The following is an 18,230-nucleotide window of genomic DNA, read 5'->3' on the forward strand; positions in this document are numbered from 1 at the left end:
CCACAGAGACGAAAGACATAAGCGACGGTCGATGCCATGAGTGCATGTCGCCTCCGTCTCGCTTTATGTTACACAGCAGGCATGTGAGGCCTGTCACGTTACCATCGACTACGAGACAAAACATGATGTTTCTGCCATCATACACACTCGGGATGACAGCCTTTTGTTTCATTGCTAATGCAGGTTTTTATCTGGCATGATGATAATGACATTGATGGAGGAACACCTTACTTACTAATTTTAGTGAATGAGGTAAAAGGGTCGTTTAATTATAATCGATCTACTAAGCTATTACAAAGATTTGTTATCAACTGAAACACCAAGTAATTAATACATGGCATTCCTAATATTAAACTCAGTCGGTTAAACACGTTAATCTCCATTTTCTCAAAAAAGTCTTCTGTTTTGGATGTGTTGAGAATTAATGAAAATAAAACACATGATTAGAGAGTGTAAAAGGGGGTTTATATACTAATAAGTTTGCATATAATTGGGATTATGAGCTGTAACGACATGCGATCATTGAACTGATGTTTGTGGATTAGTGTACACAGACTATATATATGTGTGCAATGGGTAGAGGGCGATACAAGTGATATAACGGCCGAGAAGGGCTCCGCCACGACGCGACCGAGGTGCACTGGAACCGATCGCGAGAAGGGCGCCGTCAGCGGCGGGCGGCGGGCGGCGGCGATGAAGGGGAAGAGCCGGCCCCCTATCCCCACCGTCGAGCTTAAGAGGTCGGTCGTCCTCGTCGCGCCGATCGCGCCACGTGATCCCCTGTTCCTCCGTGACGCCCGCTCTCTCTCTCTCTCTCTCTTTATAGAGAAATACGGTTTTGACCCTTCTTCTTCTTCTTTTGATCGCGTGTCTTCATTTAATATTTCGTCTTCCTCGTCCACGCTGCGTTGATTTGGCCAATGTAGTTGCCCGCTCATGGATATACCTTTCGTCCGCCATTTTGGATATGTGCGTGACGGAAATTACTCCTCGGATGGCATTCGGACTTAGTGGTTGCCGTCGCCCTTGTTGGTAGGATTCCGGATCCACCGGATTTCTAGGGTTTTAGCTCCGACGGCGGCCCGCAATTAGTACCGTGGGCGATCGCCTCGGATTATTCGTCTCGACGCTGTAGCTGGTCCTTCTTTCTATATGGATGTCGAGTCCAGGTTAAAGATCGTCCTTCTTCTTTTATTCGGGGAAAAAGGGGTTGGGTTTCTGGTTTCTTGAATCGTGAATCTTGAACTTGAATCTTGAATCTTGAACCGTGAGTTGATTCCCTGTGTTCTCTTTGTGTAATGTTTGTATTGATGATGGAATTATGGATCAGGGATGCCTATGGGTTTACGGTGCGGCCTCAGCACTTGCAGAGATACCACGAGTACTCAAAAATCTACAAGGCAACGTTTCGATGTCTTCTGATCTTGCATCTTGGGCTGGGTATTATTCAGCAGGTCTCTTACTGATTACATGGATGCTGTTGATAGTGCAGGAGGAGGAGGAAGAGAGATCCAACCGATGGAAGGACTTCTTGGACCGACTTGGGGAAACTGCTGAGGTGCCATCAAGCGATTCTTTGGTAGATGATGAAGGTCTTGCAGGAGCACCAGATGTTGCAGGGGGAGATGACATTGATCAGAATGGGGCTATCAGGTTTGATGGCTCAGAGGAAGTTGCGACAGAGAATACAGGGGAGGTGAAAACTCACAAAATAAGCATATGGAGTCACATAAGGTCATCGTTGAGTTCCATCGAGCAGATGATGAGCTATCGAGTCAAGAAAAGGAGACCATCTAGAGATGGAGAAGAAGCTGGAAATGGCCGATCCTATCATGCTTTGGATGAGGAGGAGAGCAGAGGTGTGCATAAGCCAGTGAGAGGGGCACCGGAGGAGGAATCAGAGGAAGAATTTTACGATGTCGAGAGACCGGAGCTGGTGCAAGAAGCATCATCGAGTTCGGATTTGGCTTTGAATGATGTTCCTTGCTTCCCTTGGAAAGAAGAGTTGGAAAGCTTGGTTCGTGGGGGTGTGCCGATGGCTTTGAGAGGAGAGGTGCAGTCAGAACCATTTTGTTGAACTTATAAATGCTCTGTCATATTCAATTTGGCATTATTCTTTTTTCTTGTTCCAATTGCAGTTGTGGCAAGCTTTTGTGGGCGTGAGAGCTCGTAGAATTAAGGGGTATTATGATAATTTACTATCTCCCGAAGCTGAAAGTGGCAATGGAAAAGAACATGAGTCCTCCAACAACACAGACAACAATAACAAGATGTCAAAAGCACCTGAAAGGTGCAGTCCAGAGAAATGGAAGGGACAAATTGAGAAGGTTGTCATATGAAGGAGGTTTAATTCAAAATGCAGTTTATGTACTGTCATTGAAGCTATTGCTATCAAAGGTAAACTTGACATTGTTGTATTTGCAGGATTTGCCCCGAACATTTCCAGGGCACCCTGCATTGGATGAGGATGGAAGGAATGCTTTGAGGCGTCTACTCACGGCTTATGCTCGACATAATCCATCTGTTGGATACTGCCAGGTAGCATTGAGCTTTTTGCAATTCAATCTATTCTAGTAATCTTCTATTCGTTTTCTAGCTTCTTTCTATGTTGTTCTCATCAATGAGATTGAAGGCTTTCATTTGTATATGAGATCAGAAACCATTACTACAAGCCTTGTCCATTTGGGTTTAGCAATGAAAACTAGGATTATTTTTTATTAAGCTCGGTACATGTAGCAATACCTGGTTGTATGCCTGATATGAAATTGGGTCAGGAAAATTTCCCACTTCATGTGTTGTTCCATGGTTGGTCTGGCAAATGCCAGTCAGCATAGACCTGTTCAACTAAATTTGAATTGATGACTTGAGGTATGGTGTTATCAAATCCTTGAATATAGCTGCATGATTGAAAATAGCGAATATTGATTATTTCTATGCAAGAAAAAGAAAACATAATGATGAAAAAGAAAAAGATGAAATTACTAGTATCATCTGGAAAATCTATTGGTTTGTAGAGAATGACCAATGATGTATAAGTAGCTTGAAAGACAAAAGTTTCACTGCCTAAGGAGAATTTGTTCAAGCTTCACACTAGATAAACATTAGTTAACATGCTTAAGAAAACTATTACCGCAAAACTTTACAATATCAAGAATCTATCTTGAAATCAAGAATTAAACTTGTCTGATTGGGAACATGCTGTTGGTCCACATCCATATTGCGATCTTGTTACCCAGTGTTTACGATGAGGAAGGAAAGGTAGTGTGTGGAGAGACAAGGATGATAAGAAAATGGGAATGATGGGTGTTGGTATTTAATGATCTCTTGTTACTTCTGGGTCTTCTGTCTAACTTCTAGGAAATTGGGATTTGGGAACCATTACTTAGGCACGTTTGTAAGACTAGTTACATAAACGAATACATTTAAAGTGATTTTTTGTAAATTGATCTTCCAATATTGCACATATAATCTATTTGGGCATAAACTACAGCGCTTAGTGTCCTCAACAAAGTTCAGTGGCAAGAAAAGATCCATGCAGTCCACAAGCGATTTCATGGATTAAACACTTCTAACATTATGAACTGAAATATGAAGCATAATTTATTTAGTTGTGCATTAAATATTGAAAATCTTATCACATTGTGGTGCATTTTTTTCTTGGGGAATATGTGCCTGCAGGCCATGAACTTCTTTGCAGGCTTGTTATTGCTGCTGATGCCCGAGGAAAATGCATTTTGGTAGGTTGAAGAAGAATTATAATTTTTTACTGAAATATAGCTGCATTAGTTTTTGCCATCTAAGTTATAATGGTATTTTTCAGGACATTAGTGGGTATTATCGATGACTACTTTGATGGATACTATTCTGAGGAAATGATTGAATCTCAGGTAATAAATCCACGTTTCGCCACCACTGATTTGTATTGTTTAGTTTCCATTCAACATGAGGTCATTAATAGAAGCAACTAGTGGTATGAAGATAAGGGATGACTAGTTTTACATGTCTGAATGTTTAGATCTTTCTTTTTCAATCAGGTGGACCAACTTGTTCTTGAGGATCTAGTCCGTGAAAAGTTCCCAAAATTGGGTCTGTATTCTATTGTGGTAGATGCATGTTATTACTTTATTCTCATATATGCCATTACAATGAGCTGATTGTCTGTTAGATAACTTATTGTTTTATATAAATGTGTTGCAGTTAATCATCTCGATTACCTGGGGGTGCAGGTTGCATGGGTTACTGGACCTTGGTTCCTTTCGATCTTTGTCAATATGCTTCCATGGGAAAGTGGTCAGTTTCCCCTCCCTGATATTTCCCTGAAGACTATTAGTGTAGTTTTGGGACTATTTAGTTTTCTTGATATTCCATTTAGTTCTATTAACTCATCAAGGATTGTGTCTTTGTATTTCTTTCTCTCTTGCCCCTTTAATTTATATTAAATTTACCCTCCTTATTGATGCACAATTTTCTATTTGTTCATGTCCAGTCTAACTTAGAAAGTACCAAGGCACTTCCTCAAATATTGCACATTAGATATGATTTTTTACTCATAAGTCTCCTTGTACCTCAACTCTGTTTTAAGATTCTTGTCTTAGATCTCTATTTTTCGAATGTATTACTTTTCAACTTGCTACCATTGTGATACATTAAAGCATATTTATAGACACTGCAAATATTTCTGAATACACTGTGTTTATTTTCCAGTTCTTCGTGTTTGGGATGTGCTTCTTTTTGGTGGAAATCGTGTTATGCTGTTCCGCACAGCACTTGCTTTGATGGAGTTATATGGTACTGGGTAAATGACTTTTGGTTTGTGGTCTTCTTGACTAATTTCATTGACATAAAGTTAACAGAGTGCCTGTGCAATGTAAGTCTAAAGATCACCATTTCCTTGATGGATTGTCGTGTAGGTCCTGCTCTGGTAACAGCAAAAGATGCTGGAGATGCAGTAACTTTGTTGCAGGCTCTTGCTGGTTCTACCTTCGATAGCAGCCAACTTGTCTTGATAGCTTGCATGGGTTTTCAAACTGTAGATGAATTGAATCTGGAGCAGTTGAGGAAAAGGCACAGGCCTGAAGTTATCGCTGTCATGGAGGAAAGGTCCAGAGGACTTCGTGCTTGGAAGGACTCCCAGGGCCTAGCATCTAAATTTTACAGGTTGAAGCATGGTCCAGAATCATTACGCATGGAAACCAACTCCACAGATGGTCCAGCTGGTTTACAAGCCAATGGGGATTTGCCATTAAAGTCTGAATCAGCTGAGGGATACTTCAGTAGCTTAACGGTTGATGGCGAGTTGGATTCTGTACCTGATCTCAAAGAACAGGTAATCTTCTCATTAGTTGATCTTTTAGGTAATTTATGCCTAATGTTCCGTGAAACTGTATGCTGTAGTTAGGCAGCATTCTACTGCTTGCATTCTAGGCATTCAGTTATCACCTAGGCAGGTGCCCACAAGCCAAGGACCCAAGACATCACAAAATTTCTGAAATGACTTAGTTTTAAATGTTCCTATGAGAAGGATAATACTTTCATCCACAAAATTTGCATTGTAATATAATGGTACCTTTTAACAAGCAAAAAAAAAAAAAAAAACTGCTTGAACAAATGGCCATCTGCCGAATTATGATAGTGACGTTCTACATGCTATGAAGCTTAGTGCATTCAAAATGACATCCGCCCTATCCACAACTGATTCATCGAGAAAACAATTAGTAGTATAAAAGAACATTAGCAATGTGCATTATCAATTAAGAAGGATAATAAAATTGATAGTAAAAGGATCGCTGACAATCCAGGAAAAATATCAGCTAATATTTATGAAATAGAATACCAGTTTATGGATTTTCGAGTTCTGACATTTGTTCTTAGAAAAGTCACAGCAAGCACTACCATAGTGCAACAAGAAAACAATACTGTACTTGCTCAGTTGCTGTCTCCACCAGCACCAGAGCAGCAACCTGATCTAATGATCTGGTTCATTTGGATCATTTATACATCAAAAATTGGGATCCTCTTTCTTAACATATCTTGGTGATTACTTTGTTACAAAATCTTCTCATAAAAGAACTTGCAACTTGGGAGGTGACTTATTGATATTGAAATGTTGTATTACTTGCAGTTTTTCCTTTTTTATTGTAATTGCACATTTTCCTTCATGATATTAGGAACATGTGACAGATATCTTTACTATATATATTAAGGGGATTTGTAGACCTTAAAGGACATGGTGTTCCATTTTGTTTCTCAATCTTCTAAACTGAACCCAACATGAGTTAAGCTGACTGCAAAATGCCTGATAATTGGAGCAGGTCTCCATATTATTGTGATGATTAACCTTTCTTATTTTTGGTATAGGTGACATTGTTGAAGGTTGAGTTATGCAGATTGCTGGAGGAGAAAAGATCAGCTGTTCTCAGGTTTGTGTACAAATAGCACCCTGCTTTCCAATTTGTAAACAAGTCTTTCAAGGTAAAATTTGTTGCTTCGATTCTTGGAAGTTAGAAGACGAACCTCCATCTAGAGAATTTACTTTCCAGCTGCTTTTCATACTCGTCTCTTTGTAAAATTTGTTGAAGGACTTATAAAAGTATTATGTGAGGTGTCTTCTAAGAAGCACAATAGCCACCCAGCAGTGCTTGCACTAGCTACTTTAAGTATGAAGAACAGGTAAAAGAATGAAACATTACTTTTTAGTCTGTTGGATTGCAACTAACTCTCTAACATGACTAGTATGTAATTCTTTTTCTGAATTTTTGTCACATGGTTCTCAACATATATGTTGTTTATCATTCTGACTTCTTCCATCTTTTTCCTATAACCAGAGTCTGCCGATTTTTACTTCTATTTTCAAGTTCATACTACAATACAACTACGGAAAAGCCGAAGCAAAATTTTCTTTATGTTCTTCGGAATTTAATATCTGTTTGCTGTTTTATTATTTTGCTAGATCTGAAGAGTTGGAGACAGCACTAATGGAGATGGTCAGACAGGACAACAGGCGCCTTCTAAGTGCCAGGGTACGTTTCGAGGATGTTCTTATAAAAGATCAAGTTGATAAGGAACAATACTTGTTCTGTGAGTTCCATTATGTTGATTGTTGATAGTTTAGTATGATTGCTTACAGTGAGATTGTGTACTGTCTTTTATAAGAGTTCCTACTTCTGGCCGTGCCGATCTTTGCTAGCTGGTATGGATTGGCATAGAGCACTTTGTCATGGATGTGTCCATATCATGCTGTGTATGGCTGGCCAGTATCATGGTGTGTCATACAAACTTTGATTCTTTCCATGATTTGTGTGTATTTCTGCTTCTATTGTCTTAACATCTTTCTTGAGTAGCAAATGATGTTCATTGTGTCAAGTTGATGTTCGTTCGGCTTTGATCAAAGGCTTTTCTTTCTTCTCTGAATTGTATTCTTGATGCATTTGAGTTCTGTAGCTGTGTCAGCTACTTATTTGTCTACTGGAAGAATTTTGCAACTATAAAACTTGCCTATTTTTTTTGTTTCAATCTGTAAGGTATCATTTCTTTCCCATCTTTGTCCAAGTTCATTCTTTCTGTAGTGGCTTTCTCAATGTTTATCTTAAAATTTCATTTAGTTGTTGTCCTGTGACTCCTGCCATTATTATTCATGTAGCTTATTCTAAATGACTGTCTTTGTACAGCAGTTGACTCTTATTCTAAATGACTGTGTGCAAACAACCTGCTGGTTCTTTTGCCTATGGTTAATGCTGATAATGGTAGCAATTCTTTAATTGACACGAGCTCAAGATGAAAAAGCAAGTTTTAGTTGGGCTCGTGTAAATTTGGATCAAGATAATTTAACCAGACTACTAAGTTTGTCTAGGTTTGTGTTTAGGAATTAACAGTACCGCTGACCAACCAATCATTTAATAATTGATTAAAACATATTTAATGTATCATTTTCCGCTTATTTGTTAATTGTTTGTGGTAATGTTTGGGGTTGTATAAATGGGCCAATTAGTTGTTTGATATGGTTCAACACAAGGAATTTGTGTTATTCAGTGGGTTATGCTGGTGCGGTTGTGTTACCCGAACCCAGGTTTATTGTTTTTGACATTATTATCAAACAGGTAGGTTTTAGATTGACAGTTTTATACTGGCTTAAGCATCTCAAGGATTGGTGATAAGTTCAATAAGAAGTTGTGCATCTATATTACCGTCTTCATCCTTTGTGGGTTCTGTTGTGTTACTGTTTGTCACACATTCTAATCCAGCCAGAGAACATTCATTGTACAGGTTGAGCAGCTACAAAAAGAGGTATCTGAATTACGACAAACTCTTGCAGATAAACAAGAAGAAGAAAATGCCATGCTCCAGGTATAATTTTCTTCCTGTTTTATTGCTCATCTTCTATAATAGCTTCTGTCTTTAACCTTATACAGCAATAACACTATGTTATTATGTGGATTTATATTATGATGCTTTCATAGGTTTTAATGAGGATGGAGCAGGAACAGAAAGTGACAGAAGATGCTCGCCTGTTAGCTGAGCAAAACGCTGCTGCTCAGAAATATGCAGCTTATATGCTTAAGGTTCTAACTTGTCACTGAATTTGTGGTTAAACTCGATTGATTATAAATGTTTCTTCTTTTTCCTTCTTCCATACAAATTCGTTTTTGGGATTTGGCATATCGGTAGTTGAATGGCAGTATCAATGTCCTTTTTCTCTGCAAAATTATATACTGAAGGTAGTATACATATATTCATCTCGTATGAGCTTTATGGAAGAAGCTTCTTGTCAATTGATTTATTTCTTCTTTTTTTGGATCATTTATTTGTTGGATCATATTTTTTGTTTTGGGTCATTTTAGTTATCTTTTTTCATTGTTTTGATTAATGCTAGTCCATGTCCTCTTTTTCTTATTTTTCTTCATTTGTGTTAGATAATGAAATATTTTTATTGTGAATGGCTGATGTTTAGAGACTACACTACTTGCTCCAATGTGAATTGGCTGATCAGTACATTGTCTGGTGTCATTGAAAAAAAATTAATGAAAAAGGTAGGCGCATGCTAGTCCAACTGATATTTGAAAATATGCCTAGATCATGATCAATTACATGTGTTATCATGAGAAAAAATTTCCAAATTAACTAACTTTTTCTGGCAGCATTTATTTCATCATTTCATGTTGGATGGAATGTTTAGTCGGATCCTTCAAATGATTTTGACTTGCAAATGAGTCTCGAATTTGTTTGCCTTTTTCTCCATTTATCATATTCTCTCCTTAGTTTTCAGTATAATATGCAGGAAAAATATGAAGAGACAATGGCTGCAATTGCACAGATGGAGAAAAGGGCTGTAATGGCTGAGACAATGCTGGAGGCGACAATACAGTATCAGTCAAATCAGGTCAAAGCTCAAGAATTGCCATCACCAAGGTATCATTTTGCAGTGATTTTTTTTTGTTTGGTGGTGCTTGTAATGTTTTTAATTGAAGCACGAGGAATGCATTATCCATTTCAATTAAATGTTTGACCATTTCAATTAATGTTGTCTCATAATTTGTCTACCAGGAAAACTAGACCATTTGGACTTGGCTGGCTTGACAAGAAAAAGGTAAGCGGCTAGCTTGACATTGTTTCCCTGATAATTTATATTGATCCTAAATTTTATTTTGCTTTGCATCAGGGCAAGCCGGAAGAGACCACAGAAGGTAAAATGACGTCCGATGTACTACCCCAGAAAACTCCCACCGACGATGTTAATGGTCTTGAGCAAGTAGATAAGTAGCAGATATGAGACTCTGCTTCAATGTCACTTTTGTCTACTTCCCAAAGTCCGGTATTTGTATTGGCTGTATGATGTAAACATTTTCAACTATTATAGTACAGAGAAATGGCCTTTCTGGGTATTTTACCCCTCATCTTCGGTAGCTTTTGCAACTCTTTATCATCTCCATCATAGTTCGAAAACATTAGTCCGTGATGTGTGTAGGATTGAATGTTCATCCAGGCATGAACATTCACTTGCGTGTCAGCAGCAGGTCTATGAACAGCGCTGATAGTTCGAAAACACTCTTCTTTCCAAGCGGAGGAAACCCGATGTCCTGCAATCACCAGCGCTGCGGAGCTTGCGGAGGGAAAGGGTTGCCACTGCCAATGGACTTGCATGGATCACCTCGGCAGTTTCCATTTCGGTAATTGAAAAAAAAACAGGAACATCATAGATTTTCGGTAATGCAGTTTCTCAATAGTAGCTGATAGATAATCCCTCTCTGAGAAGTAAAATAAAACAAGTGGTGATACAAACACACAGGTCCCCAGCGTTCCAAGTGTATTCTCACACCCAATTTACCCTATTGAGCTATCCATTAATGGAGAAGACACGATTTACCGAATTGGTAGCGCACTTATGCAACCAGACAGTGGCCGTCATGAGGATCTTCCGTGTCTGCCGCTCGACCGTTTTGTTCATGCACGGACTGCCGCACAAATTGCCCACGCACACGTGGCCGCTGGTCCGCAAGTTTCTTCCTGCTCTGGTAACGGACCTGAAAGATCAAGATTTCATCTGTATTTTCCATGAGCTACAATCAAAGGAACAGATTATCGTAACATTACAAAAAGATCAAGATTTTCTATAACCGGCGCTACGAAAAATATCAAGATTTTCACAACATGTTTCCGATATCCAGAAATCACAGAAAATTGCAGTCAGAAAATTGCGATATGTACGCTTTAGTCAGAAAAAAGCAAATACCTTTTTTCTGAAGTTCCTTTCTTTCCTTTTTTGTCGAAACTTCTTCAAGGCAGCCTCTCGTTGAGCTAACCGGTTTTGATCTACTCCACAAGCACCACCCCTCCCACTACCATTGCCACTTCCAGGACCACACTGTTCTGTGAGTCCATTAGCCCTCTCCATATTCAGCCCTCCAGTTTGAATGGCATTACTACTTCCATCTTGCCGATTGCTACAATAATTACTGCCTGAATTGCTCCCATTTATGCTATAATTTGCAGCATTACCCTCAACATGCCCATTAAACACGTTGAATGATCCACACTGGTGTGTAGCTCCTGCCTTGTTCTTGAGTGACAAGTCATTGTGATTTGGTGATGGCTGTTGTCTGTGCTGCTGTACATTATGAACTTGGTGATAATGATGATGATAGTGGTGACCACGATGATGTTGAGCCAGGACTTGGTGTTGGAACTTCCTTGGTTGATTTGTGGCTGAAGCTGCTGTCACAGTTTCCACATTGTCTTGCACAGGCTCCTGACTTTCTGACGCTTGATACTGCACTGGGTGGCGAGCTGTAGACTGGTTACATTTGACTGTTGATGTAAATGCTGCTGTCTTTGTTTTGTGCGCCGCTTGTTGTGTCAAGGCATTCTTGGTAGTGGATCCCATGTCATTGTCATTACTACCATTGGAACCTTGCTTTGGGTGACCTGCATCTGAACTAGACACAATATTGTGCATCGACTCTGTCTTAATTGCCTCCGAACTGGTATCAAGTGGAGAGCAGCTTCCTCCACATCCAGTGGGAGCTTGATTAGAAGTGGCAGATGTGTGATATCTTGCACAAAATTAAAGAAGTTAGAATCAGTCTTCTTAAGCAACATAAGAAGCAATAACAATTTAAAATGTTTCTTTCTTTCACCTTGAGAATGCAGACAATTCTAAGCGCCTTAAGACATTGCGGTCATCTTGATTGGCAGTTCCACTCTCGCCAATTGACCTCAACCTCTTCAAACTCAACTCAACGGATGGTAAATCTATTGAAGTGTGATTAATCTTATCTTGCTCTTCTACAACCTTGGAAAAACCACTAGGAGCCTGAGCAATCCTGGTTACCACTCGAGAGTCAGAGCTATTGCCAACTGCATCAATCAGATTAGCAGCTTGAGCATTTGGATCATTGAACGAATCGTTACGAAAAGTGCCAAGATGGCCCTTATTCTTGGAGTCCTTTTCAGGCAATTTGTCCATTTTCTTGTCTGCTAACTTGATAAAATCCTGCTCGGTTGAATGACTTTCATATTGCATTTCTGGTTTCCTGCATTCTTGAATCTTCATTTTTTTCCCCATGCAATCATCTAGAAAACAGACTAAAGTTTCACGAGAATCCTGAAAGTGTGCAAGAAATAGATTTTAGGTAATGTTAGCTCACCAGAAGGTTTCTTTTTACCATGATTCTCTCTAATGGCAGATGTAGGCATCTGATCTTTACTGAAGGTTTCTGGCGTTGGGCGAATGACTTGTGCACATGTACTATCAGGTGGATCAGCTAACTGATCTAAAGGAGACATAGGTTGGGGACTGTCAGTCTCCGGAGCACATTTTGTCCAGGAACTCTACATGTCAAATTTTGAGTGTGTTCAAATGATGTGGGGAAGTTGCGAATAAAGACAACAAAAGGCATCCACCTCTTCTTAAATTTATGAACTGTCAATTAATGATGAACTATGACATCCAACTTCAGATGGACTATGACATCCGGATTTTCAATGTGAGAAACCATACCAGTAGTTTAATTTTGAGGTAATAAAAAGATACATCTTTATATTTTAAGCTGGTCTACTTGATTAATGACTTTTTCTTCTTGTTTTTGCCTAAGAACATCCTACAAGAAAAGCAGACAAAAACAGTACTGTGGTCCAGATCTACTATTATGACAAATACCAAGGAGCGATGATTTCAGCAAGTCACATAAATGACATATGACAGAAAAATTTCTGATATTTGTGATCATCACAAACTGATAGAACTTAAAGAGGCACTGAAGATATCACTCTGTGTAACTAAGAAAGGACAAACGGTCATACGATAATCATAAATTTTTGCTCCCTTAAAAGCCTGATGCTAGAGTTGGAGGTCAACAAGTTGCACAGTAAATGACCACATGATTATGAGTACAGTAGAAAAAAATTAAATGAATGCAAAATCCATGGCAATAAAAATGATTGGTATTAAGAGGGAAAATTTGTGGCATCAAAAGTCCATTCGATGATGGTAAGTGCCGCTAACTGAAGTGAATTATCCTTATCCAATTGATGGCTCTCCAATTGATAAAAATTCTAAATTTGTAAACCTATTAAGGTAGGTTTTTTTTAATGCATATAAAGTAAAGAATTGAGTGATGAAAGTAGAGAGAGAACAATATAGCAATCGAGCATATCTAGGTTGATATGCTTTTGGTTGTTGTCCATGAAAATTATACTAGCATTAAAAACATAATGTTGAAGAGATAAAGCTACATTAGGAATAAGTATGCTTTCTGATAATGTTGAACCAGCAGCAACAGATTATTTACATGTCGCCAACATTCATTGATTACTACATGGATACACTTTTCGTGCCTTCCATGATGATAAATAAGAGCGTGAACAAGTAGTCTGAGACAAAAAGTGCACCTGAGTTCGACTACCATGGTCACTGCCATCTCTTGCATTCAGGTCTATACTTTCATTATCATGATCATTGCTGCTACTACTGTTGTCAGTGTCATCCGAGCTCTTTGACTTAACTGATTTCTGTGTTTGGATGCCACTTTCACTTCCACTGCCACTGCCACTGCCACTGGACTGAGATGAAGCAGAGTTGGTGCAATTAGAAAACAGAAAGGGAAATCAGAATTGATTTATACAAGCATAAGAAAGAAAACAACGCACGAGAAGGCCCTACATGAGTAATCCAGTACTGAAGGACATTGACACACTAAAGAAAGAAGCTACGGATGAGAGTGAGATACATGTATATGATTTATCTTGGTGAACATGATACTGTAAAGGGCTTATCAGAATATATAGTAACTAACACTGTGACATCTCCTCCACACATGCTGCCAAAGGTTTTTAAGCTCATTCTTGCGGATAGGCTTCACTAAAAAGTCAACTGCACCTTTTGACAGACATTTAAAGACTGTACCCATAGAATCGCTTGATGACATCACTACACACAGATCACAAATTTTCAGAAGTTAAATATCTCAAACATGAATAACCCAATATACATTCACAATTCTGTTTTCATCACATGCTGTAAGAAAAATACTCACTAATCACAGGTACATTCTTGCGTGTTTTATGGTTCATGATTTTGCTTAAAAGACCAACGCCATTTAAACCAGGCATGACCACCTCAGTCAACACGAGGTCAACATGATTAGTTAGATGTTCCAATATTTTCCATGCTTGCAAACCATTTGCAACAGCAGTGACTGTCAAAGAATGAAAACAAAAACATCATTAGTTAATTAATCACATTATATTCATTACAAAAAGTATATACCAAGACGATAAGGAAGAGAGCACACTGACAAAGAACCTTGCCTTGTAAACTTGGATTAAACTAACTATATTCAGAATTTCAGATCACATAAGCCACTCAAACATCAAATTTAAATAGTTGAATCACTTGATATGCAAAGTTGATATGATAGATGTGGCAAAGATGAAGAACAGTAAGCAAAGAAAGAAATGGTAATGGATAATCTTGGTCTGATTTATATTATAAAGGTATACCATGAACAAGATGCTCGAACTGCGCATTTGGAAGCTCCTGACAAAAGATTTTTGCTGCTTCAAACTACAGCAGATTAATGATGAAAGAAAGAGGTAGAGAAGGAGAAAATTTCCTCTCCTCCATTATAGTATACCCTAATCTCCTCAAGTATAAAGAAATAAATAAACACACCTGCTATTACATTTTGGTGTGCATAATGTTTGCATATATTGGAAGGAAAGAATATTTTGTGGCAACAAACATTTAATGTGGTTCATGAGCATACTATCTTTTTCTTTTGCCATAATCAATAAATTTCTAACAAGGCATGTTGTACTGATCATGCCGAGGTAGACCATCAGTTCACACTGTGGTGATAAGTTATGTGCAAGGAAACTACTATGTTAAGGGTATGTCAACAAATTTGACATGTCATTAGCTTCTGTGAATCAGAATAGAACCCACACCATATTGTGCCAGGATGTTACCAATAGTACCAGCGATAGACCTTAAACCATGATTTTTGTGAATCGTAAGTCGGTCATATATCTAGTTTTACAAACAACCTCCAAAGGCATATTCATGTAGATCATAAGTGCAAACTGAAATCGATGAGATCATATCATGGTAATGATCTTGAAAGTGGAAAACGTGAGAGTCATGCATACTTCATGGATGCAGCACAAAGGTTCAATTGCTTGACAAAAGTATGACACATAACATAACCACCAACAAAAGAATACCAAAGACGAGACTGCCACTCAGAACACTAGAAAAACCTATTAGCATCCCGAAATAGGGAACATTAGTTTCCGGAATTTCTGGAAAAACCTTTTGGGATGTAGATAATAATTTGTGATAAATAGAGTATAATCATCATTAAGAAGAGAGCAATGGTTGAAAATAGAAGTAAATTTCATACAATAAACAGTAGCAGATGAAGCTAGAGTATATGTCTGAACCGGTAGTCCATGTACTGAAACATAAAGGAATGAGGCTTCTGCATAGCTCTCAGCCTCTTTAGTAGCCCATGTACCAAACTACACAGGACAGGTCAGGTCAGATCAGAGCATGGATTACAATCATTTTTATGCTGAGAGAGATTCGGAAGCAAATCACACAACAATTCATTCTACTTAAGAAGAATCTATCAATATATAAATGAATATTCACATTATATATAATTATATATAGATATATATCAAGAAATGAACCATATCATTTTACTTTCCTGAAAAGAGAAATAAAGTGAGGATTGTGATAATTAAACATATGAAGCTCAATAATAATCACAAGGCAAAATCCCATGGTAAATAACTAATGAAATTAGTACTAATACTTGTTGCCAAAAAATTACAAGAAGTACACAAAACTTTTCTCCTCATCTAGGAAAGTCTGTTTGTGCATCCTCTTCATTGGCTCGAAGAAGCTGAAATAAGCCAAGGAAAGAAGCAACTCAATAGATATATCCGCCTGAAAAGTAGAGCTAGGTTGTATACCAGAAAAGCAACTACAGTTTAGTCCACCTAAATGATGATCCAACACATTTAGCAAACTCAGAATAGCAAAAAGACTAGCCCTCAAATGGGGGTGGTCTGACATATATAGAATATTTAAGGATAAAGTTCATATTGGTTAGCAGTAAAGTAGAATCAATAATACCTTCATATAACAGAAATAAGAGATGATATGTTTACCTTCATAACTACAGTTGCGAAGCAAAGCGCTGACAACTTGACGGGTGGAATCATCATTCTCTACGAGTAAAACCTTAAGTGTTCTGACCGGAAGAAACCTCTCCCAGCGTACGATTGGCCCCGGTGGCTGCTGTTCCTGCTTCTGGAGACCAGCAGTCTGTTTCGCGAGCGGTGTTGCATCCGTTATCTGGTTACCGTTTAAATCTTCCAAGGCCACATTGATCTTGGACTCATCTTCTTCAGAGGGGGCATGACCTTCCCCACCACATGGGGCTTCCTTGTGCTCGGTCTCATCCTGATGGTTGCCGTCTGTCAGCCCCTCATTCGTAGCCCCTTTAGGGCCGGCTTGATGGGCACTTTCCATCACTCGATTGTCCCACAAGAAAACGTTACGCATCGCTTGGCCTTCTTAACAAACACAGAACTCAAACTCTACCGGACGCCACTTATGTCTGGAATCACAAGAAAGAAGTGATGGGTATTGGGATCAAAACCTTCAGGAGAACCAAAAGACAATTAGATAGCCTTCAAAACCTAAGAACATAAAAATTATAGCAAACACGATTATCAAGAAAAACAAAAGACGAATCAAGATCTGCAAATCGAATAATCCTTCCCGAAAATTCAAATGACATACCAAGACATTCATGCGCAACCCTAGATGACGATCGATAACAATATCAACACAATCCCAGGCAATTAATCGTAGAATACCAAGATCCAGCCAAAGCAAAAGCTTCTCTGAACTAAATTCTAACAAAGACCACCTACAACACCCAAATCAACAATAGTTCCCAAGAACCTCGACCAACGCCACCAAGAACAAGAAAACGCATCAGATTTCGAGTACCTCCGCCCTCGATAAAAATGTGCGAACTACCGAAAAGGCTCAGGAACAATCCATTCTCGGGGATCCGACCAATTCCAGACTTCCTCTAAAGATTCCCAAAGAAAAAGAATAAAGAAAGAACAAAAGGAGGAGGAGGAGGATGAATCGATTTTGTTCGTCCTACTGGGGATTCTAAGTCTCAGGTCGTTGAGGGTCTTCTTCTTCTTCTTCTTCTTCTTGGCCGATGGGAAAGCGTTGGCCGCGTCCTTCGGCTCTGGTGAAGACTACGGTCTCGACTCAAAGGGGGACAACAACCGAGTGAGTCGAGGCGTCAAGAAAGGCTGTCAGGGTCAGTTTGGGGAGTCGATGACGTGGAGAAAATGGCGGTGGCGGACAGGCAACGATGTCCACGTGGCGAGACACGCGTGCGAGATCAAAATCCGTGAGCTGACGCGCCCCCCCCCGATCCGGCGTGAGCCACGTGGGACGGTCTGGGGACGCCACAATATCCACTTACCGCGACGTGTCGGCTTCACCGTTTGACTAGGTGGCGGAGATTCGAGGGAGGTATGCCAACCGGTGCGTGCGGGGACCTCCGGGCGGAGTAACAAAAATCATAACGCCGACTTAACGGTGTTTACGAGTTCGAAACTTTTCAGATACATTTCAAACTAATGTATTATTACACATAAACCCCTGCTTACAAATATTTACCTATATTAACTTTTCGAATTAGTCTGCGGAAACGTTTGAGAGCCATCCCAATACAAATTACTATTACACATATACCCCTATCTGCAAATATTTACGTATACTAACTTTTCGAATAAGTCCTGTCAGTAAAGGATTATTTGCACATACAGTCACTTAAAACATTAAATTCCAACATTGCTCCTCGTGGAATCAAATGGGGGACTGGATAATGCTGGAAGAAGGTTGTGCTTATCCTCTCTCGGTGGCGGGCAGTGCGGATATCATGGTGGGCTATCCATCTTTCGCGTTGACCTTACAAGTCGACCAAGTCCTTCAAATCCATTCTTACTTTTGGTGACCCAATCAGGGTTGGGTCTTCTTTGATCTATTACAAGTTGTCTTGATCGATATGTTGGATTTGATGTATGAGGCAATGATAGGAGACATTAGCAATATACTCTCGAGTTCTCCTCTTAAATGCACTGCTACTGTGCAAGCAAAACTTCGAAGAGGATGAATAATAGACTGGTCAGCCCTT

General features: G+C 39.1%; 2 protein-coding genes across 11 annotated transcripts; one reads left to right on the plus strand and one right to left on the minus strand.

The window, feature by feature from the left end:
* The first annotated feature begins 580 nt into the window (after nt 1-580).
* Nucleotides 581-9,890, plus strand: LOC103996926 (uncharacterized). Its single transcript, XM_018818244.2, has 18 exons — nt 581-740; nt 1,331-1,400; nt 1,493-2,053; nt 2,139-2,327; nt 2,425-2,538; nt 3,679-3,737; nt 3,821-3,887; nt 4,035-4,086; nt 4,198-4,290; nt 4,705-4,788; nt 4,911-5,326; nt 6,358-6,419; nt 6,950-7,019; nt 8,263-8,343; nt 8,457-8,558; nt 9,275-9,405; nt 9,541-9,583; nt 9,656-9,890. The coding sequence occupies exons 1-18, from the start codon at nt 694-696 to the stop codon at nt 9,755-9,757; spliced, it is 2,343 nt and encodes a 780-aa protein (XP_018673789.2). The 5' UTR covers nt 581-693; the 3' UTR covers nt 9,758-9,890.
* Nucleotides 9,891-10,167: 277 nt separating this feature from the next.
* LOC103997260 (two-component response regulator-like PRR73) lies at nt 10,168-17,342 on the minus strand. Of its 10 annotated transcripts, XM_065081948.1 has the most exons (10): nt 17,021-17,314; nt 16,808-16,937; nt 16,171-16,622; nt 14,028-14,189; nt 13,788-13,921; nt 13,384-13,554; nt 12,141-12,324; nt 11,631-12,066; nt 10,727-11,546; nt 10,168-10,517 (listed from the first exon to the last, which is right to left on the minus strand). In XM_065081948.1, the coding sequence occupies exons 3-10, from the start codon at nt 16,565-16,567 to the stop codon at nt 10,377-10,379; spliced, it is 2,445 nt and encodes an 814-aa protein (XP_064938020.1). In that variant the 5' UTR covers nt 16,568-16,622; nt 16,808-16,937; nt 17,021-17,314; the 3' UTR covers nt 10,168-10,376. The 10 variants fall into 10 exon arrangements, with proteins under 10 accessions (XP_064938020.1, XP_009416703.3, XP_018673787.2 ...); XM_009418428.3 differs by lacking the exon at nt 16,808-16,937 and having other exon boundaries at nt 17,184-17,342; XM_018818242.2 differs by having other exon boundaries at nt 12,159-12,324; nt 16,808-17,315.
* Between the last annotated feature and the right edge of the window lie 888 nt (nt 17,343-18,230).

Source organism: Musa acuminata, chromosome BXJ1-9 (assembly GCF_036884655.1).
Source record: "Musa acuminata AAA Group cultivar baxijiao chromosome BXJ1-9, Cavendish_Baxijiao_AAA, whole genome shotgun sequence".
NCBI lineage: Eukaryota > Viridiplantae > Streptophyta > Magnoliopsida > Zingiberales > Musaceae > Musa > Musa acuminata.

What these genes read in the sequence shown, in the direction of transcription:
- LOC103996926 (XM_018818244.2), top strand. Translation starts at nt 694, where the DNA reads ATGAAGGGGAAGAGCCGGCCCCCTATCCCCACCGTCGAGCTTAAGAG. An exon ending in GGCGCCTTCTAAGTGCCAGG is followed by an intron (nt 7,020 to 8,262) that starts GTACGTTTCGAG and finishes TTCATTGTACAG; the next exon opens with GTTGAGCAGCTACAAAAAGA. An exon ending in ATGCAGCTTATATGCTTAAG is followed by an intron (nt 8,559 to 9,274) that starts GTTCTAACTTGT and finishes TATAATATGCAG; the next exon opens with GAAAAATATGAAGAGACAAT.
- LOC103997260 (XM_009418428.3), bottom strand. Translation starts at nt 16,567, where the DNA reads ATGCGTAACGTTTTCTTGTGGGACAATCGAGTGATGGAAAGTGCCCAT. An exon ending in TGTGGAGGAGATGTCACAGT is followed by an intron (nt 13,555 to 13,787) that starts GTTAGTTACTAT and finishes GCTTCATCTCAG; the next exon opens with TCCAGTGGCAGTGGCAGTGG. An exon ending in GAATTGTCTGCATTCTCAAG is followed by an intron (nt 11,547 to 11,630) that starts GTGAAAGAAAGA and finishes ATTTTGTGCAAG; the next exon opens with ATATCACACATCTGCCACTT.